The 20,127-nt window shown below is 49.8% G+C and overlaps 1 protein-coding gene across 10 annotated transcripts in view; it reads left to right on the top strand.

The window, feature by feature from the left end:
- SRGAP2 (SLIT-ROBO Rho GTPase activating protein 2) overlaps window positions 1-20,127 on the top strand; it is a 232,933-nt gene that overhangs the window by 201,927 nt on the left and 10,879 nt on the right. For all 10 annotated transcript variants that reach the window (XM_045456177.1, XM_045456175.1, XM_045456176.1 and 7 more), the window contains exons 15-20: window positions 1,356-1,433; window positions 2,346-2,480; window positions 4,512-4,617; window positions 13,711-13,935; window positions 17,612-17,691; window positions 19,877-20,057. In XM_045456177.1, coding sequence (XP_045312133.1) covers window positions 1,356-1,433; window positions 2,346-2,480; window positions 4,512-4,617; window positions 13,711-13,935; window positions 17,612-17,691; window positions 19,877-20,057 — 805 coding nt within the window. The remainder of the gene's footprint in view (window positions 1-1,355; window positions 1,434-2,345; window positions 2,481-4,511; window positions 4,618-13,710; window positions 13,936-17,611; window positions 17,692-19,876; window positions 20,058-20,127) is intronic.

Below are 20,127 nucleotides of genomic sequence, written 5' to 3'. Positions count from 1 at the left end.
GGTAATTAAATTCCCCCTGCTTGCTTCTTAATATTGCTTCAATTGGATTCAAGATTATAGTCCTGGTTTGTGTGATTTACCTTCAAAGGTCTAGCCAACAGAATCCAGTCACCTCTTCACCGAGAGGGTATCCCTGAAACAGTGGCAGTTCTACTCTTTTTTGCTTAAAAAGGAATTTGTTTGAGATTTCCCTGACATGTCAGAGTTTTTGATCAATCATGCCATTGCAGAGGAACTTGGACAAGATGCCCAAGACGGAGACACAGGGCTCCTGAGAACGGCTGACAAGCCTCATGTGATTACAGATGCTAGTTCGGTCTGACCTCTGGGGCCAGCAGTAAAGGCATGCTTCCTCTCTTACCACCTTTGCAGCCCCTTGTGTGGGGTTGTGAGCCACATCCTTGTTTAGACTAACAAATGGGTTCCCGCCCTGCCTGCATTTTCCCTCTGGTTGGCCCCACAAGCCTAGTGTTGAGCGAGTACATAATGGCAACCAGAGGCCTGGGTTGGCCTCCTGACTCTGGTTCTTATCGCCTACATAACCTAAGGGGGTGGGGGGTGGTCATCACACATCCCTTCCTTCATCCAGAAAATGGGCTTGCTGGTGAGCCCTGCCTTAATGGCTGTTGTGAGTACGAGTTGATTTATTTCTGGGAAAGCATTTTTAGCAGCAGTCCCTGCACATGCATTATTATTATTATTTTTAGTGATTGTTTCTACTCTAACAAAACCGAAGAGGACACAGTTTTCACGCCCATTATCACACTGTCACATCTATGCACATTTGTCTCTGAGCGAAGCTGTGGTTGAGGACCAGCGGCCAGCACGGTACTGACGGTGCTCTGTTGACTGATCACTTGCCTTTTCCTGTCCTCTCTCTTTCCTGAATATTCAAATCATTGTGCCCTAGAGGAGCCATGCAGTGTTAGGACAGCCGAAGCAGGAATTGTATCTCCGGCCTTATGAAACTCCTCCAACAGTGTCTAAGGCCTGCCTACCATACCCCCAGTGCCCATTCCTGGCAGGGGGGTGATAAGAAGGTGCCAGGGGTCACTTTGTCACTTGGCAGATGGGAACAGAGAGGCAAAGGCGGGGGACGAACCTGCTTCCTGGTCTTCCTCAGAATCAGAAATGGAGCCATGTGTAGACATCTTGGGCTTTGTTTATGCCTCCTATATACCCATTCCAGGGACTTCTCCAGCATCCCTGCACATGCTTTCTCCTTTGACCCGAAGGATAGAGACACGGTGCCTAAATGCACACTGGCTGGAGGACACAGACATCCAACCAAGCTTGGAGCTGTGGCTGTGACTTTGTTTCTTCCTCTCCTTGACCACTTTTCCCTGTCTTTCCAGGACTACAGCATGAAGGAATCTTCCGGGTGTCGGGATCCCAGGTGGAAGTGAATGACATCAAAAACGCCTTTGAGAGAGGTAAGGGAACAGGCTTGAAGATAAGACCAAATGTCTGCCAGCCCCCTGGGGTGTTGGCTCCACCCTGTCTCCCCTGGGAGGTACCCAGAGGTCACCCAGCTCTTTAGCCCGGCACCTGCTGTCTCATGGACAGTCTTCCCCAACACGTGCAGGGAGATGCCAGGGCACATCCCAGCTCCCTCCTCAGCCCATTCATCGTGCCTCTCGCCTGTGGACTATCTGCCAAAACCCAAGAAGTTAACTATGATATCTGGGCGGTTTACGGCTTTATCCAGAACCCTCGGTGGCAGTTAATATCAAGGCTAATGCGCCTGTTCATCGTAGCCCATTTATTATCTTGTGGGCCATTAAGGTAATGGGCAAGCTTTGGCAATTTCCGTCACTATAATGGATATATATAGTCTCAATTTGAGGTTGGTCCTATCATTAAATCTAATTACATCTGATACGAAATTTTCCATAGGGAGCTCCAGCGTGATTGTTCTCCCATAAGTAGGTGTCCTTTGTTGCGAGCCAGGAGGAGTAAGAGCGAGTCAAAGTGGCTGGCCACCTTGGCCTCATTTTCCTTCCCCAGGGACTCAGTCCCGGCCTGGCTTCATGATTCTTGTGAGAGGGCCTGTTGCAGTGTCCCATCCCAACCCAGAGGGAATGTCCCTGAACGAGTCTGGCATGAGCCAATTTATCCTAATGGACCCTTGTCCCTCTTCTCGCCTTGGGGCCCCTGAGCCTAAGCAGTCTTTGCTTTATCTAGTCTCTGGTCCATCCTACTCATGGCCAGCATGCCGGGCACAGAGCTGATGGACTCTGATGAGGACTTGGAAAGCCAGCCCTTCCCCACCACATTTGCTTTGTCCTGTGGGGTTTTACCTCTCTCACTCTCTCTTTCCTTTTTGGGGGGCTGCTTATCCTCAGGAGAGGACCCCCTGGCTGGGGACCAGAATGACCATGACATGGACTCCATTGCTGGCGTCCTGAAGCTTTACTTCCGGGGGCTGGAACACCCTCTCTTCCCCAAGGACATCTTCCATGACCTGATGGCCTGCGTCAGTAAGTACATCCTGGCCTCAGACTGGCTTCTGGGCAAGAAAGAACACCTCGTAGCAATAGACGAGCAATTTCCACGGGATCTTCTTTCCCCCCATAAACTTTTCAATAATGTTTCTCTTTTTCCTTTCCCTCAGTAAAGTGTCTCCTCCTCATCCTCAATCCTTCACCCCCTACTAGGGAGGGAGGAAGGATGAGTTTTCAGGAAGAGTCTAGGACAAGTCAGAACTCCTGGCCTTTTCTTTTCTGATTTACCTTAAACTCCTTGCTTTGCTGGGCTTTATCTTTCTTCAGTAAAATACATTTCTTTTTTTTTTTTTTTTAATTTTAATTTTAATTTTTTTAATTTTTTCTTTAATTTATTTTGAGAGAGAGAGAGAGAGAGAGAGAAGGAGAGCATGAGCAGGGAGGGGCAGAGAGAAAGGGAGAGAGAGGATCCCAAGCAGGCCCTGCACTCTCAGCATCCAGCCCACCTGACTCAGGGCTCGATTTCACAAACTGTGAGATCATAACCTGAGCCAAAATCAAGAGTCAGACACTTAACAGACTGAGCCACCCTGGCATCCCCAGTAAAATACATTTCTAATAGTATGTAAGACATGGTCCTTTTCAGTTATTGGAAGCTCAGACATTTACTGCCCATGCTTTTTATGATATAAAGGGAGAAATGTTTTCTGTTTGTTGCTTTAAACATGGCATGGCTTACCTGCTGGGTGTGTTAATATGTGTTCTTCTAAGGAATAAAACCCTTCTGCCCATTTAAAAGTAATGATATGATGTTTTCCTAGAAAGGGATATCGTCTCTACTTTGTCCTTCTTACAGGTTCTCTGCCTCTTACTCTCAAATTTGGGGCTTGGAGAGCTGTTCCCACCATTTAGTTTAGCTCATTATCCTGTTTTGTTTTCCATGGAAACTTGGGTTAATACCAGCTCATCCTGGAAGTAGACCCCAATGGAATGATGGCTCCAGAGGCCGGAGAAGGCAGTGCCTTGGACATGGGGAAAAGAACCTTCTTCCTAGATGCACCAGGGTCTTTCTGCCCCCCCCAGTTTGACTCAGTGTATGCCCTGAACACTGTTCCTATATGCTATTCTGAGGACCCAGAGCATTCAATAAGCTCTCTGGTTTTGTTGACCCACTACTTTTGGGAGTCTGGTGGAAATCAGTGCTGTGGGTGAGTGATTAAATATATGCACCCCTCCTGTCCTCACATCTTTTTCTGGGACTGGGCTTAGATAAAAATCTTAAGTGGACTGGGGCTACCAAGACAGTTCAAGACACCTTGGCTGCCCACTTCTCCCCTCGAGATGTGCTCCTAAACCCACTGCTTTCCACCTCTTTTTCACAGAAAGACACTCCTAGAAAATGACAGTATCCATCTGGCCCACTGTGGGAGTGGGGAGACTGGCATTGATGGAGGCCGCCAGCCTTGGGTCTTACCTGTAATTGATCTTTCCACAGCCCAAGAGTCAGGAAACTTCTCTGGTCTTCTCCCCAGACATCACTGTTTATCAGGCATCTACCATCTCTTGCCTCTGGCCACATTCTGCTCAACCCACTGCAGATAAGGGAAGGGAAGATAAGCCAGACCTGTCCAGAGGGTGAGGTGAGACACGTGTAGAGTGAGCAGGACAGGACCTGCACAGCCTGTCTCCCTCCCCACATGTACACCCCTGAGGCTGGATGTTGAGCAATTAGTCATAGCACGTTTATGGACGGTCCTTGTCTGTGGTTTTCATTGGAGGGTAGTAGGTGCTTGGGGACCATCTCCAACCCCTTCAGTGCCCAAGGTGCATATTCCTTAAGTCCTATAATCAGTAGGTGTCTGGAGCCCAGCATGTACCCTGTGGCAGCAGTCCAGCCCCACGGGGCCACAGGGATGGAACTCCTTACGTGGAGCGCCAGTGCTGTGCAGTCTTGGTCTGGCCGCTGTCTGTAAGTAAGGGCCACCTGCTGGAAGTAAGGGCCATCTGACCGTTACTTCTTGGGATCTCTGTTGCAATGGAGGCTGACACGTGGCTTTCTTCTTTCAGCTATGGACAGCCTGCAGGAGAGAGCTCTGCACATCCGGAAAGTCCTCCTGGTCCTGCCCAAAACCACTCTGATTATCATGAGATACCTCTTTGCCTTCCTCAATCAGTGAGTAGACTTCCCAGTGAACAATTGGATCCGGCCTTGGCCTCAGCCCCTGGAAGCTTACATGTAGAGCTATGTCAGTTCATCCAGCCCAACGGGTATTTATGGAGCACCTACAAGGTGCTGGGCACCATTGTAGGCTGTAAGAATGCATTGCGAAATAAGAGACAAAGCCCTGATATCATTTAACTCACATGCCAGGGTAGGAGACGGAGAGATAACAGATATGTCAGGCAGGAGTAAGTGCTCAGAAGAAAAATGAAGAAACCCAACTTAAGAGCTGGAGTGCGGGGGTCTGAATGGGGGCAGAGGTGAAAGAGGGACAGCCGCTGCAGAGTGGTGGTCAGCAAGGGTCTCTCGGAAGGAGACTGTGTGAGAGCAGGAACCTAAATGAAGTGAAGGAAGGAGCCACAGGGATGTTCAAGGCCGTCAGGCCCTGAGAGTCATAGTAATAATGGGTTTGGCTTTGGGAAGCCCCTGGAGGGTTTAAGCAGAAGAGTGATAAGATCTAGCCTCCTTATATTTTTTTAAGCCCGCCAACAGCTTTGTGGAGAAGTTGCCGTCGAGGACTGTGAAGAAAATCAGGGAGACCTAGGTAGAGGTTATTGTGAGATCTCGGCCACGGGTACTGGGGGCTTAGACAGGATGAGGGGTCACGAGGGAGGGTGAGGAGGTGGGGTTGGGTTTGGGGTCTGTTTACAGCATAGCACTGACAGGACTTCCTGATGGGGAGGATGTGGAGTGTGAGGAAGGAGAGAAATTCTAAATGTTTGGCAGGAGCAACAGAGTACCAGTGACTCCATTATGGAGTTGGGGAAGACGAGGCGTGCCGGACGGAATCGAGACAAGGCACCAACTCAGTCATGTTAACCTGAGGTACCTGTTAGGCTTCCACGTGGAGATTCCAAGTAGGCAGTGGGACACGGGAATCTGACACTCAGGAGAAACCGAGTGGAGACGCGAGTCTGCCGTCACCGTGTACTGCTGTTTTAGCTGGTTACCCAGGGAGTGAGTGTAGCCAGGCAAGAGTTCTGAGGGCCAGAGGGACCCTGAGCTTGGACGGGGCATTGCTTCCTGTCCATGCCATGTGTCCTTGCCGAGGGCAGGCATTGTGTCCCCAGGGAGCAGCAGAAGCAACAAGCAAGGACGTGTGGTGCTTCCCCCGTGGGCGCCTCTGTCTTCAGGCTGCTTTCCCTGCGGTGTCTCCCTCAGCAGCCTAGAGCAAAGGCTATAAATGGGCAACGTGAGGGCCAGATAAGGCCCATCAATGTGTTTCCTTTCAGTCTGCTGTGTCTTGAAAACATTGAAACATTTAAATATTAGGGGATTTTACTTAAAAATATCTGGATTTCCAGCTTCTCTTGAAAGCACCATTCGATCTGGTAATAATGGACCCATATTCCGCAAGGCAGCGGTGCGTGGTAGAGGGAGGGCAGCTGCCTGGGTGAGGCAGGCCCTCTTGGCACTCTCGAACACCGATGCTGAATTCAGTTGTCATCCCTCTTGCTCTACGTGTTTTCCTCTAGTGGAGAAACACAGACCCATGAATGTATCAAGAAAGAGAACAAAAATCAGACCAAGGGGCTAGCATCTTTTATTTATTTATTTGTTTGTTTTTTACTTTTTTTTAATGTTTATTCATTTTTTGAGAGAGAGAGAGACAGAGGGCAAGCGGAGGAGGGGCAGAGAGAGAGGGAGACACAGAATCCGAAACAGGCTCCAGGCTCCGAGCTGTCAGCACAGAGCCCGACACGGGGCTCGAACTCGTGAACCGTGAGGTCATGACCTGAGTCGAAGTCAGATGCTCAACTGATGAGCTACCCAGGCACCCCAAGGCTAGCGTCTTTTACCATAAATGTCTTTCTCTTCCTGGTCTGTTTGGTCTTTGCTTCAAAGGAAAACGAATTTAGTGACCATCTCATGAGCTCTGACTCCCTTGTAAGTCCGCGGTCAGCCTGGCCCTTGAGGGTGTCTGGGTTAGCCCCGCTGCTGGAGACCTTGCCGGGGCACCCGCACTGTCCGTCAGCCTTGCTGCTGGCAGTGCAGAGGGACAGAAGGTCCCGGCTGTTGGGTCAGCCTCCTCCATGCGGCGCTGTCTGCTCCTCCCATCGGCCAAGCCCTGACTCAGCACCGCAACTGGCTGAGTTCAGAACCCCTCGTGGCTCACGCAGGGTGCTCGTGTGAGGTGCATTCTAGGCTGGCGGAAACGGAAACTCCGTGATGACTCTCGAGCTAGTCAGCTCCCCGGGGCCACCAGTCCTTCTCTCCCCTCATGGACGGATACCTGCCCTCAAAGTGAGCCTGGTCTGCTCCCCCAGAGCAAGCAGTGTGACGGTAGTGGGTAACAAGGCAGAGGAGCACACACAGGTCCCAGGGCGACTGTGTTGTGTAAGCACAACGGCCTCATCCTCTTCCCCACACCTTCTTCCTGTTCTTCCTGCTTCTTCCTGCGGGGACCTTGCGGGAGCGGGGGAGCCATAGAGCAAGCATCGCGCAGAGCTGGAGGTGGTGGCCACTGTTGGAGGAAACATGGCAATTACACCAATTCAAATGATCGCTTTGGTTTTTTGCTTTTTTATCTGGTTACAAAAGAGATGCATTTGGTCCTCGGAGTGGTTCATGGGAAAGATGCAGCGTTAATAACCGTAGTGTTTCCTAGAATAATAAATGGAATTCAGGACACAGGTGACAGAGAAGATCACCTCTGCGGGAAGATGGCAGGTCGTAAGCGTACACGTACCAACAGATGTGGCAACAGTGGACACAGGTCGCTCCTGAGGGAGACTCTGCCCCAGCCCAGACTTTCAGGACTGCTCTCCTTTGTCATTCTGCATCCTAGGGGGGTGTGTACTTTATTTCTGGCTATGGTCTTTCTCTTGGGTTGTACACATGCTCAATCTCAAGGAGCCAGAAAAACTAACATGTGTGTATGCGTATGTGGAACTCCTTACACCAGGCACTGGCACCATGTGGACTTGATCTGGTTCCATATATGCATAGCTAGTGTCCTTCAGAGTACCCAGTCCACTGCATGAACCTCGGGTACATGCCTGTCCAGCAGGCCTTGTGAACTATTAACATTATCCTTTCTAGCATCTGCATTAATTATCTATTGCTGTGGAACAAATCACCCTAAAACTTAGCAACTTGAAACAAAAGGCATTCATCGTTATATCTCAGTTTCTATGGGTCAGGAATCCAGGGGCAGGGTGGCTGGGGACTCTGGCTCTAGGTCTTAGGAGGTTGCAGTGAAGGTGTTGGGGGCAGGGCCGAAGTCTCTTCCGAAAGCTCCACTAGGGGAGGACCTGCTTCCAAGCTCACTTGCGTGCTGTTGGCAGGATTCAGTTCCTTGCAGGTTGTTGGACTGAGGACCTTCACTCCTGGCCGACTGTCGGCCAGAGGCTTTCGTCGGTTCTTCGCCATGTGGGCCTCCCCATAGAGCTGCTCACAATATGGCGGCTGGCTTCTCTCCAAACAAGTTGAGAGAACACCCAAGACAGGAAGCACAGTCCTTGGTAACCTAATCTCAGAAGTGACATCCCATGCCTTCGGCCATATTCCATTCACTAGAAATGAGTCACTACACCTAGCCCATACTCAAAGGGAGAAAATTACACCAGGATGTGAGAATACCAGTAGGCAGGGGCCATGGGGTTCATTTTAGAGGCTGCCTACCACAGCCTGTATACTACCCAGAGAGTTTTTGCCCCCCAACGAAGTGTGGGTAGCTCCCCCTCACCGCAGCTGATTCCGCTGCTTGCCTTTTGAAACCTACTTTTTTCAGACGTCAAACAATATAGCTTTCTAGTTTCTTGCTAGCCAAGTGAGGTCCACAGACCAGCTTCACTGGCATCATTTGGGGAAGTTGTCAGAAATGCAGAGTCTCAGCCCCTCTCCCCTCAAAGACCTGTGAATCAGAATCTGTATCTTAACAAGGTCCCCTGGCAAGTCATACTCACATGAAAGTCCCAGAAGCCCTGCGCTGGGTCCTCAAACACTGCTCCACCGTCTGAAAGAGTGAATCAGTGGTGCTTCTCTCCTGACTAAGGTGCCCTGGGGGCTCCACGAAGGCTGAGGTTTCCTCTACATCTCACCCATCTCCAGGTGCCTCTTAGTTTGGGAAGATTCTGTCTGGGCTGTTCTTCTGACTTTCACGAGGAGTGTTTTGGCTTCTACACGCAGATGGACAAGTAGAGTTGTGGTTGGCTTGTCTTCGGAGATCCGCAGCTGCTCACATACTTACTTAGTCATTTATTTCACATATATTTATTAAGCATCTACTGTGTGCCAGGCCCTGTTTTAGTTGCTGGCCATCTAAGAGTGCACCAAACAGTCCAGGCGTCCCATGGAGTCCCTTGTGGAGTTTATGTTCTATTGGAAGAAGACAGACCAAACTAATAAGTACACATATCACATGTCAGAAGATAAGTGCTATGGAGAAAAATGAAGCAGGTAAGGGAAGTGGAGCGTACCAGGGGTCAGGGTGAGAGTTTGCTTTTTAACATCCAGTGCTCAGCAGATGCTTCACTGAGCAAGTGACAGTGGGCCATGGGCATGGAGGAGAACCTAGAGAAACCGGGGTCCCAGAAGCCACGTAGACAAGTGTTTTGAAGAGGGCGCGGTAACAGAGTTAAATGTGATGACAGGTCAGCTGAGAAAAAGACTAAGAATTACGTTAGCAGCAGGGAGAGCATTGGTGACCCTGAAGGGGGTTGTGCTGATGGAGTGGAAGGGGTCAAACCCTGACTGTGGGTTCAGGAGAGAAGGGGTGCTGCTGATGGGTAAAAAAAAAATGTGGTAGATCCATACGGTGGGGTAGTGTTCAGCCATAGAAAGGAGGGAGGCACTGAGGCATGTTACAGCGTGGATGCCCCTTGAAAACATCACACTGAACGAAAGAAGCCAGTCGCAAAAGACCACGTAGTGTGTGATTCCTTTTATGTGCAATGTCCGGAACAGGCACGTCAGTGGGGACAGCAGACTTGTGTAGCCAGGGGCTGAGGGAAGGGGAGAAAGAGGGGATATGGAGCCTGGAGCCTGCTTCGGATTCTGTGTCTCCTCTCTCTCTGCCCCTCCCCTGCTCATGCTCTGTCTCTCTCTCTCTCTCAAAAATAAACATTAAAAAAATTTTTAAAAGATTGTGAAAATGGTAAATTGTATACTTTACCACAATAAAGAGGGGGAGGGAGCGAGAGAGAAGGTATGTTAGTCTGCTAGGGCTGCCGTAGCAAAATACCACAGACCAGGTGCCTTCAGGAACAGAAACCCATTTTCTCATGGTCTGGAGTCTAGAAGTCCAAGATTAAGGTGCCAGCAGGGTTGGTTTCTGGTGAGGACCCTCCTTGGCTTGTAGATGGCCCTCTTCCCTCTGCGTCTTCCCATGGCTTTCCTCTGTGCACGCACGGGGAGAGCCCTGCTTTCTCTTCCCTTCGTATAAGGACCGCAGTCCTATGGGATTAGGCACCCACCCTTATGACCTCATGTAACCTTCATTATCTTCTTAAAGGCCCTTTCTCCAAATACAGTCACATGGTGGTGGGGGGGGGGGGGCTTCAACATAGAAATTTGGGGAGCGGGACACAATTTAGTCCATAACCGAAGAGGTGGAGATGAATCAGAGAATCAGAAACAACAGGTACAGACAACTCCCAAATCGTTTTATTATGGAGAGGAGAGAAATGGGACAGGTGTGGATATGGGGTTAAGAGAGAATTTTTTTTCAGATGGACAGTATCACTGCATGTTTGCATGCTGGTGGGAATGACCCAGTGGAGAGGAAAAACCAATGATGGAAGAGAGAGCAAGGGCAATGGTGGGAGTGATATTCTTGCTGGAGAAAGAGGATGGAGTTCACTGCAGGGGGAAGGAAGGCAGAACATGAGGGTGCAGAGGCAAGTCCCTTAACAGATGCGGGGAGCGTGAGGATGCTGACAGGTGGCGTTACAGGCGGAGGGAGTGAGCGGATGCCTTTGAAGGACTATGAGAAAAAATCAGCCAGAATTACCTTGACTTCTCGTCTCTTAGAAAGCCTTTTGTCGAAGTCAGGGAAGGCTGTTAAATCACAGATTTAGAGTGGGAAGTTGTAGTATCTCCTATTGGAAAAGCTTTTAAAAGGCCTGATGGATTCTCGGCCCCACATTTTGCCTGGGGTCATGGTGAATAACACAATTTCTCTTCATCCCTTTCAGACCTAAGATCAACCCTGATGTGTAATATCTTACCCACAGTCTGTTGGTTGTTGCCAAATCAAACCCCTGGGGCGTGTGAAGCGGAAGGTTTTTAAGTGAAATGTCATGTATTTAAAACTGTCTGTCGAAAGCTTAGTGTTCTCCCTGAGGATTTAAGCCTTCGATGTTGGGATCTGGAGTCCTCGGCTTGATGATGCCTGTCAGGAGAAGAAGGTGGCTAGACTCCTATAAATCAACTGCTGGCAAATGTCGACAGCCCTGCTTCCCATTTTCTGACTAGAGTCGAGGTCCTTATATCAAGAAGCAATTAGGATAGCATAATTACAGAGAATATTGATTGAGCCCCACCTATGTGCCAGGCACAGTGCTCAGTGGTTTGTGTATAATTGCTCATTTAAACTTTATATCAGCCCCACAAAGGAGGTACGTTCTTTTGTAAGGAAGAGACTTGGAACCTAGAACACTGTCGTGGAACTGGTAAGCAATGTGACCAGGACTCAAAACCAGGTCTCATTGACTCTAAAATTCTTCAGACGTTTTGTTTTTCTCTCTTAATTTAATCTAAGAGACAAATGTGCGTCATTAAAAGGTAAAAAGTCCAGAAAAGGGCATGATAAAAAACAAGTTTCCCACACTAATCCTGATTTTTTCATTCCTCCCCAAAAGCCTATGTTCTCAATCTCTATGCTGAACCTTGTTAAGATACACAAAAGATGAGTTTGAATCAATTAGAAGAATTCACTAGTATAATAGATAGAAGCTATAGAAATATAGTACAATTCTTAGAAGAGATGGCATTATATAAGTTGACACCAAAAAAAATGTTTAAAGATGGCGCTGTTACCACTGTTACCCATTTTAGGTTGTTTTTTTTAATAAAAATCCAGTATTTGAATTCCTATACTAGCTATGGACGTTGGGGCCTTCGTGGATTATTAGCACCATTATGTTGTATATGAAATGCGTCTGTATGTGTACACATGTGAATTTTTCTGGGGAGAGAATCTCTGCTTTCTGTCAAATTCTTGAAGGTAGGCCATGACCCCCCAAATAGTTAAGAATCATGGCTTTTCCCCTAAACCCAGGTGTTCCCATTGTAGATTGGAGGAGAGAGAAGGATCTTGGTTTATATTTTAATGAGAGTAAGAAATGCACCTAGTCCCTGAGACCCTAGTCCATGAAGATGTGTCCTCCTCAAGCCCATGGTCATTGCAGCCACCTATGAATTGAACAGTCCTTCCCTTAGGAGACTTGGCAAGGTTTCTCCTCTCTTACAAGGCTTTGGGCTGGGGCTCTTGGAGCTAGACTTTGTTTCCTTTTGACTGCCAGGCTTCCCCAGAAATGACTGGTTTTCTTCCATGTTACCAAATGTCATCAGTTCGCACTAAAGAAACATGGCCTTCCTCCTCCCATGGCCTTCCTCCTCCTTGTCCCTGTTGTGGTTACCAAGGTAATTATCTCTCCTATCTCTCTCCAACATTTGTTTGACCAAAAAGTAGAGTTGGAAACTTCTCCCGACCTTTTCTGAATCCCAGCTCTCTATTAACTCAGGAGCCAGGGAAGGATTGTAAAATTTAGCCTTTAAGACCTTCTATGAAGCAGTCCAGCCACTGAGATCTACAACCGAACACATCGCTGGCCTCCCTACATTGACTAAGTCCTAGAAAACATTGACTCTCAACCATGACAGTAATTCCCCCCGTGACAGCTGTTCACATCCATCATACCGCTTCTTTGGTCCTGCACCGATTCTCCAAAGCGGACAGATGTATGTGAATCTTCAGTAGAGGAGAGAACCATTGGGTTAGAGAGACCAGCTTGGTAATTTGAGTCTGGGTGCAGGACACACTAGAAATGAACTCTGTCCGGTTCTGAAGAACGCCTACTCAGATGAAGACAGCTGAGTCTCAGGCCTCTGGTTCGGCATCAGAGGGATTTGGTTTTTCCTCAGAGCTGTAAGAATCAGGGGCCGGGGACCTCCTGCTGATGCCCATCAGGGAGGCAGTACTCCTTAGCAGAGCCCACAGCTCCGCACCCTAGGGCTGGGGGCGGGGGGTACAGACCCAGAGCTGGCCAAGCCATCAGCCTGGACAAACAGAGACCAGTGAGGGCCGATGAGACCCAGGGGCTCCCTGAAGGGTTTGGGGCCTTGGCCAAGGTTGGAGGTGTGGCCAGAGCAGCTGCTGGCTGAAAAGGGGACTTCCCAAAATAAATACCCAATGACGAAGTCAGACTGCATCCAGAGAAAGCCTGAGCATAAACTGAGCAGCATGCTGACCTTTTCCTGAATAAATCTTGATTGTAATAATAGAGGATATTATGAAAATGGAAAACAATTACATTAGCTGTTCCAGAAAGAAATTCACTTGCTTGACGGGATACAAAAGCTAATCGGGTGGCAATGTTTTTAAATACGTCTAGAGCTTGGAATGGAATATCCCTAGTAATTTGATTATTTTGCTGTGCAAGGAGGTACACAACACACAGTGCCTGTGTCTTCGGACCATATCATTACGAGGGCAGCCTGAGGGTCTCCCATCTGCGCTGGCAGCTTCGGGGGCTGGCGTGTGGGAGCCATCCCGGTTGTGCAGAGTGGCGTATTCTTGAGGCAGGGTGGGTTTGGTGGGTGAGGGATGGAGCGGGGCTCGTGAAGCGGTGACAAGTAGGATTTGAAGGGGGAGCTGGAGAGGGAGGAGGGGAGAGACCTGCAAGGAGGTGGCTCCCGAATGACCATCCTGGTGGTCATTCTCTTCTCCCCCCAGACTTTCTAGAAGGGCTCTGATGCCCAGGAAAGCAGGTGGCAATTTGTGGAGCTTCTGCTCTTGCTCTTGGCATTGCCTCCCACGATTGTGTTTTCTGGGCATTCATGCGAGAGCTTTCCAGCTTGCCCCCTTCCCTTCTCCTCCAGTTTATCACAGTTCAGTGAAGAGAACATGATGGACCCCTACAACCTCGCCATCTGCTTCGGGCCCTCACTGATGTCAGTGCCTGAGGGCCACGACCAGGTGTCCTGCCAAGCCCACGTGAATGAGCTGATCAAAACCACCATCATCCAGCATGAGAACATCTTCCCAACCCCCAGGGAGCTGGAGGGCCCCGTCTACAGCAGAGGAGGAAGCACAGAGGACTACTGGTAGGGGCCTCTGGGCCAGAGGGTGGGGAGGGGGAGTCCCCACTGCACGCTGGTGTGGGAGCCAGATGGCCAAGCGAGACCCAGGGGAAACACCCAGAGCCCCCCAGCCTCGCACTCCCAGGCGGTCCAAGCTGCCGGGATCTGGGGACGGGGCAGGCAGTGCCCCACCTCGACCCGACCTGTGGAGTGAGTGCCACTTCGTGCCACCTCCCTGTTTTTTATGAGTTTGAGGAACCATTCTGGAAAACAGTGGCGACAATAATAGGAGGGTTAATAATCTCCAGGAAAAGAAAGTTTGTAAAGTTGTATTTAGAACAACTGTCCATCAGTCAGCAGTGCCTCTCAGGCTCCATGTCCGTGCTGTGTGTGGTGAGAGACACAGGCCTGGGTCCGGGTCCGCAGAAGTAAGATTTTCTTCCTTATTGCGAAGAACTTAGATATGAGGCATAATTTCCTTGCTGTGAGTTTGAACAATGATAATTTAGAATGATTGCAGAGATCCGTGAGGAGAAAAAGGGGTAAGGTAAGCTCCATTTTCGGCAGGTTAGGCCCACTTCCACCCTAAAGCAGGATTAAATCCCGTGGGGCAAGGTTTTTCATGACTTAGCCTGGGAACAGAGATATAAAAGGAGTCCCTAGGGCTCATCTTTACTAGACCCTTGTGTTACACAGTTGACCAATCACTATTTCCGTATTACAGATAAAGTGACTATAACCTAGAGAGGTCAGTGACAACCTTTCAGGCCACCTTAGGGGTGGGAATTCTAACCATGCTATTTTGTGTCTTAGTGTAGGACACTGTCCAGGACCCCACACTGCACCCAGGGTACCACTTACAGTGTCTTTTTCCCTACCAAACACAAAAGCAACCACCTCTGTCGTTTGCTCCCTAACATCCCTAACCTGCTCCTTCCTCTCCCTTCTTCCCCCGAATCGTGCTTCAGCCTGGGCTGAAAGCATGAGCCAGCCCAATTCGGATTCCATCTGAATTCAAATCTGGAACCAATTCAGCAGCCCCATTGCTCTCCAGTAAGGTAGGGGAGGACAGGAGAGAATGTTCACTTAATTAGAGGCCAGTGGGTCCATGCTTCTCTCTGATCCCCACAGAAGGAGCCTTTTGCCTGAGGCGTGAAGAAAGTGGTATTCACGTGTCTGTGAGTGGAGAAATACCACTGACACCCCCGGGTTCAATCTTGTCCGCTATCCCGCGGATCCCAGCATCTGGGTCCGAGCTGGAGAAACCTATACTTCCTAGCTTGGAGAGAAGGCTTTTTGTCACTGACAGATGGTTGGTGAGGACACGGAATGTTGTTCAGGTGTGCTCCAAGGAGCTGTCTTTGTGCATGTGACTTGGAGAGTTGGTTTCTCTCTTGCATGAGGGTTGAGAAACCGTGGAGTAGTGTTCCCAGGGCCTGCTTTATCTTCTTTCCAAAGTGTGCCCTCACTTCTCAAATATCTCTGGCCCGATCCCAGGACACAGAGCCCCCCTCAGCCCTGTTCCCCCAGTCCCAGCCCAGCGGAGCAGACAGAGTCATGGCGAGGGTGGCTCACAGGGACACAGAAGGGGAGGACACCTTCCTCCAGTTCTCTCCAAAGCATTCTCCCAGGCCAACCACTGTTTGTCGTGCATCCGACACTTATTAGCAGCCTCTGGAAAAACCACCAGATTAGTCAGGGTATGTTACTACCACAGACTGGGTGGGAGGCCAGAAGCCTGCGAGGATCAAGGGCAGGTGACCTTGGGTAAGAAGGACCATCTGACGACTGGACTCACCCACTCAGAAGGCTCCCAGCCTCTCCTCTTCTTTGGGAACAGGAAGAAGTGCCAGTGAAGTGAGCTCAGATGGATGAAGGAGGTGAGGGAGGGGTGGCAGAAGGGGGTGCCAGAGCCTGAGAACCCAGGAGACCAGAAGAGCCAGGAAGAGGGGGCCCCGGGCACTTGGTCTCCCTGAAGCTACGAAGCAGGGAGGCTAGTCCCACTTCACCACGCTCTCCAGCCGTAAACTAGAACCCGGTTTCCCAGGACCACCTGCTGTTTGGCCTGCTGGGCTTCCTCAGACCGCAGGTGCTGGCGGGCTTGAGGTGTTGCTGAGGTGTGGGTGTAGAGCTGAGAGTAGGATTTTAGCACTAGGAGGGACCTTAAAAAGCATCATCCCGCCTTTACATTAGATCAGTGGTTCTCCAAGAGGAGTCCTTGAACCCACAGCACCTACGTCACTTAGGGCTGGTTAGGAATACAGACAACTGAGCTCCGCCTGGCCCTCGAGAATTAGAAGCTCTAGGGGTGAAGCAGTCTGCTTTTAACAACCCATCCAGGACTCCCTGGCGTTTGAGAACTGCTGCCTTAGTGGATGGCCACATAAATGAACTTGGAACTCTGGAGGAAACTGAGCCTTTGCCCTGTGCACCCCTGGTGCCTGAGGGCTTCTAGAATGTCCTGAAACTCATCAGAGGGCTTGTAGGCCCAGCAAATAGTACCCACAGTGTGTAGGCCCAGTAAACCTGTGAAAACTTATGCACACATTTTTTGACAAGGAGGAATCCCTGTTGATGTTCTCCCAGAATGTTCTCTGGAGTCTGAAGAGCCTCCTTGGAACTGACTTGTGTCATGTGGGGTGAGTTCCAGACTGGTTCCCTGGTCTTTGAGGAACTTTCTGGAGTGAAAGACCCATCCTAAGTGGAGGGAGAGGCTATAGGCTCAAAAGCAGCAACCATGAGGCCAGGTGGTAGGGTTGAGAAGGTGGTGATACTTCCATAGAACTGCCTGGAAAGGCTCCCTTGTTACTACCAACTGCCAGAGGAAGAAACTTTAGAAATGAACAGGGGTCTTGTCTATTTCTCAGGAAGTTAGAACTTCCTGGTACCCATCCCCGTCCACTCTGATGTCCATGAGCCGGAAGACCAGGAGAAGAAACGACTTTCCAAGTAACTTCCCTGGCCATTCTTGATTCTCAGCCCTGTATGATTTTAGACTCACTGAACTGTTTGGGAACTTGACCAGCTTCCATGCCCGCCCTTTCGCAGAGTCCAGCCCACAGCAGACTCTTCTTCTCCAGCAGACTCTTCTTCTCCTGCCGACTCACCTCCCATCTCTCACCAGTACACAGACCAAACCACAAAGCCCAGAGACATAAGCAAAATGAGAAAGAAGGAAAGGAAGACCACTTATCCTCACACAACTGAGGTGTACAGACCACTGTCCTCCATTCACTGATTAGGCGGTTGAGGCTTAAAGAGATTCATTCCCTTGCTCAGGGTCAGACAGGTACCAAGCGCCAGAGCTGGTTTCCAGCTCCTGTTGCGTCCCATGCAAAAGCCTCGTATTTTCTTCCACGTGCTCCCTCCAGGGACTAGTCCACCTAGAGAAATGGCCCTTGAGGAGTTGAGTTGTTGTGTATTTTCAAAAAGACTTATTTTATAAATTCAAAAGGGCTTCCCTCTGTCTCCGGATATTGTGAGTCGCAGGCAGTGTCGAGTGGTTTTTGCTGCAGGGCCCGGGCTAGAGAAACTCAGGAGCCTCGTGTCTCATTATCAACACTTGTCTGTAGTGTCCGGTCAAGATGCAGAGAGCGTGAAATAGCTTCTGCACCCTTGCTCCAGGGAAGCTGCGGGAAGGAGAAGACAAGAATTTGGTCAGCCAGGGCTCAGGTCCCCGTTACTGTTGCTTCTGTTGCAGTGACAGCCCTCACGGAGAGACTACCTCGGCTGAGGACTCAACCCAGGATGTGACCGCAGAGCACCACACGAGCGATGACGGTACGAGGCCCCGCGTCCTGGGCAGTGGGGTCACCGGGCGGGAAGCCGAAGGAACAGCTGATGTAGCCTGTGCTCCGGATGCACCTTCCTGCCCAGCAGTCCCCCAAAGACAGGCAGCGGCCCCCCTGTCCGTCCTTTTCATTCCTTCCCTTTCATGGAGAGACAGCCTACCTTCTCAAATAGAATGGTCTCTGTGTTAAACCAGAGGTGAAACCTTTCAGAGCCTTTCAAGCTTCTCGCCCCAGCTCCCTGCCCCTCACATACCTCCTAGCTCCTTGTCTCGCCTGCCTGATGTTGGTCCCCTGTCACAGCCCAGACTCCTGCCAGGTAGCTGGAGACCAAAATCAAGGGGAGTTCATTTGAAAAAACAGTGAGCCTGGGGAGGAGAGAAGCTGGGTGCCAAGAGCCCAACAGAAGCAAGCCAAGGGGGAGTGGGAAGCAGGATGCAGAAACCACACACTTTCACGCCTGCCGACTGGAAAAATTGACCCTTTCCAAAGTACAGACGTGCGAGCGCCGTGCAGCCTGGCGGGCGTGCGTCGAGAGGTGGAATGCACAGCTGTCACCGCGGGCCCCTCGGCAGCGCCCGTGATTGATTAGGGTCTGTCCGGCCAGCACGCCTCCCCTCCTTCCAACAGTTCCGCACCTCCATTTCTGGACCACTCGGGCTCTTGGAAGTCTCAGCAGCTGACAAGGGGCCTCAGAATTTTCTGGGCATGAGAACGAAATGGCACAGCCTGCGGAGCTTTTTAAAGGAGAAAATAAAAAAAAAAATGAAGGCTGCTTATTTAGATGCTGAAGTCAGATGGATCAATATGATAATCTGCCCCATTACAGGACGAGACTGGGTGAACTAGGGAAATTTGTTCCTGCTAGAAGCTTTGTGTGTCTTATCTCTTAATCCTAGTGAAATAGAGCTGCTATTTTCCAGTTGAGAAAGCAGAGGCCAGAGAGGTCAAGTGATATGCCCAAGGCTGCACAGAACTGAGATTTGGGATATTTAGACAGGCCTTCTCTGGTCTGCCTCCAGTAGCAAAATATCCAGCCCGGCCCTTCCGGGAGCAGGCCCAACCATCCTGCTGCCTAGGCGTGGTCTTGCCTGTAAGCAGCCTTTCTGTCCACGACTCAGAGTACCTGACTAAGATCAGGGGGGTTTCTTTTTTGCTCTCTGACCTCTCCCTGTGGCTCGGCCCAGATAGTGGTAATGATGACAACAATAACAATGGCCAGCGTGGACGTATTCTTACTACAGGCCAGACACTGCTCTAAGTGCTTTTACAAATTGTTATATATTGACTCTTCGTAACAACTTCATGAAAAAGGCACTATTGTTATCCCTTTCTAACAGACAAGGAGACTAGAAGCTCACACAGAATAAAACTAAATATTGCATTTGTAACCCCCTTTTAATTTTCAAATTAATTTTAAGTAAATTTTCCATGTATTACCCACAATAATATATTTCCATATTTTTAGCTCCTTGGAAAGTTGATTGGGTGAGTTATTCTCTCCTACGGAGACTAAAAGCTCATGTTCCACTAGGGGAAATGGACAACATAAATAAAGTTTGTTGTATTTAAAGTACAATACGATAAATGTTCTACAATTAGTGACATTATTTGATGATCAGAAAAGAAATGATGCTTACAAATACAGGATGGCAAGTTCAGTGATAGGGGCTGGCATAAACAGCTGTGTAAGCACCGGAGAAGTTACTCTAGGCCTCCTTTGCCCTGAGTGGGGCTCAGCCTCTTGGGCAGCGTGACGAGCTTCCCAGGAGGCAGATTGCACAAGGAAGACAAGGTTCCCACCCTGCACATGTGGTTCCTTGTTGCACAGAAACTGCTGAGACAATAAAGTATTCTTTGTTTTGTTTTGTTTTTTAATGCTGACATTTAAATTGTGACTCAGTGTGTTTCATCAGGAAGGTGAGAGAGAAAGGGATTCCAGGTGGGAGGAACAGCATGACCAAAGGCAGTTAAGGGTGCACACGTGCTTTCAGGCTGATGGCACCGCACCGTCTATGCGGGAATCCCCTGCCTCATACATAGATCATCCGTGGCTTATTTGTCACGCTGGGCTATCTTCCTGCCAGTGTGAGTTCAGCTAATTGGGTTTTTCCGCCCCGTTTCCTGAGTCTGTGGGTCTCAACAACATGTGTTTCCTTCTTTTCTGCCCCTCTCAGAGTGTGAGCCCATCGAGGCCATTGCCAAGTTTGACTACGTGGGCCGGACAGCCCGAGAGCTGTCCTTCAAGAAGGGGGCATCCCTGCTGCTTTACCAGCGGGCCTCCGATGACTGGTGGGAAGGCCGGCACAATGGCATCGACGGACTCATCCCCCATCAGTACATCGTGGTCCAAGACACGTACGTTGGGCCCCCTGCACCTTCACGCATCCTGGCTGCTCTGTGGGAGACTTTATTTCTGGCTCCATAG

Source organism: Leopardus geoffroyi, chromosome C3 (assembly GCF_018350155.1).
Source record: "Leopardus geoffroyi isolate Oge1 chromosome C3, O.geoffroyi_Oge1_pat1.0, whole genome shotgun sequence".
Taxonomy (NCBI): Eukaryota; Metazoa; Chordata; class Mammalia; order Carnivora; family Felidae; genus Leopardus; species Leopardus geoffroyi.
Note: the sequence above shows the minus strand (reverse complement) of the source record. Positions and strands in the feature narration are given on the sequence as shown.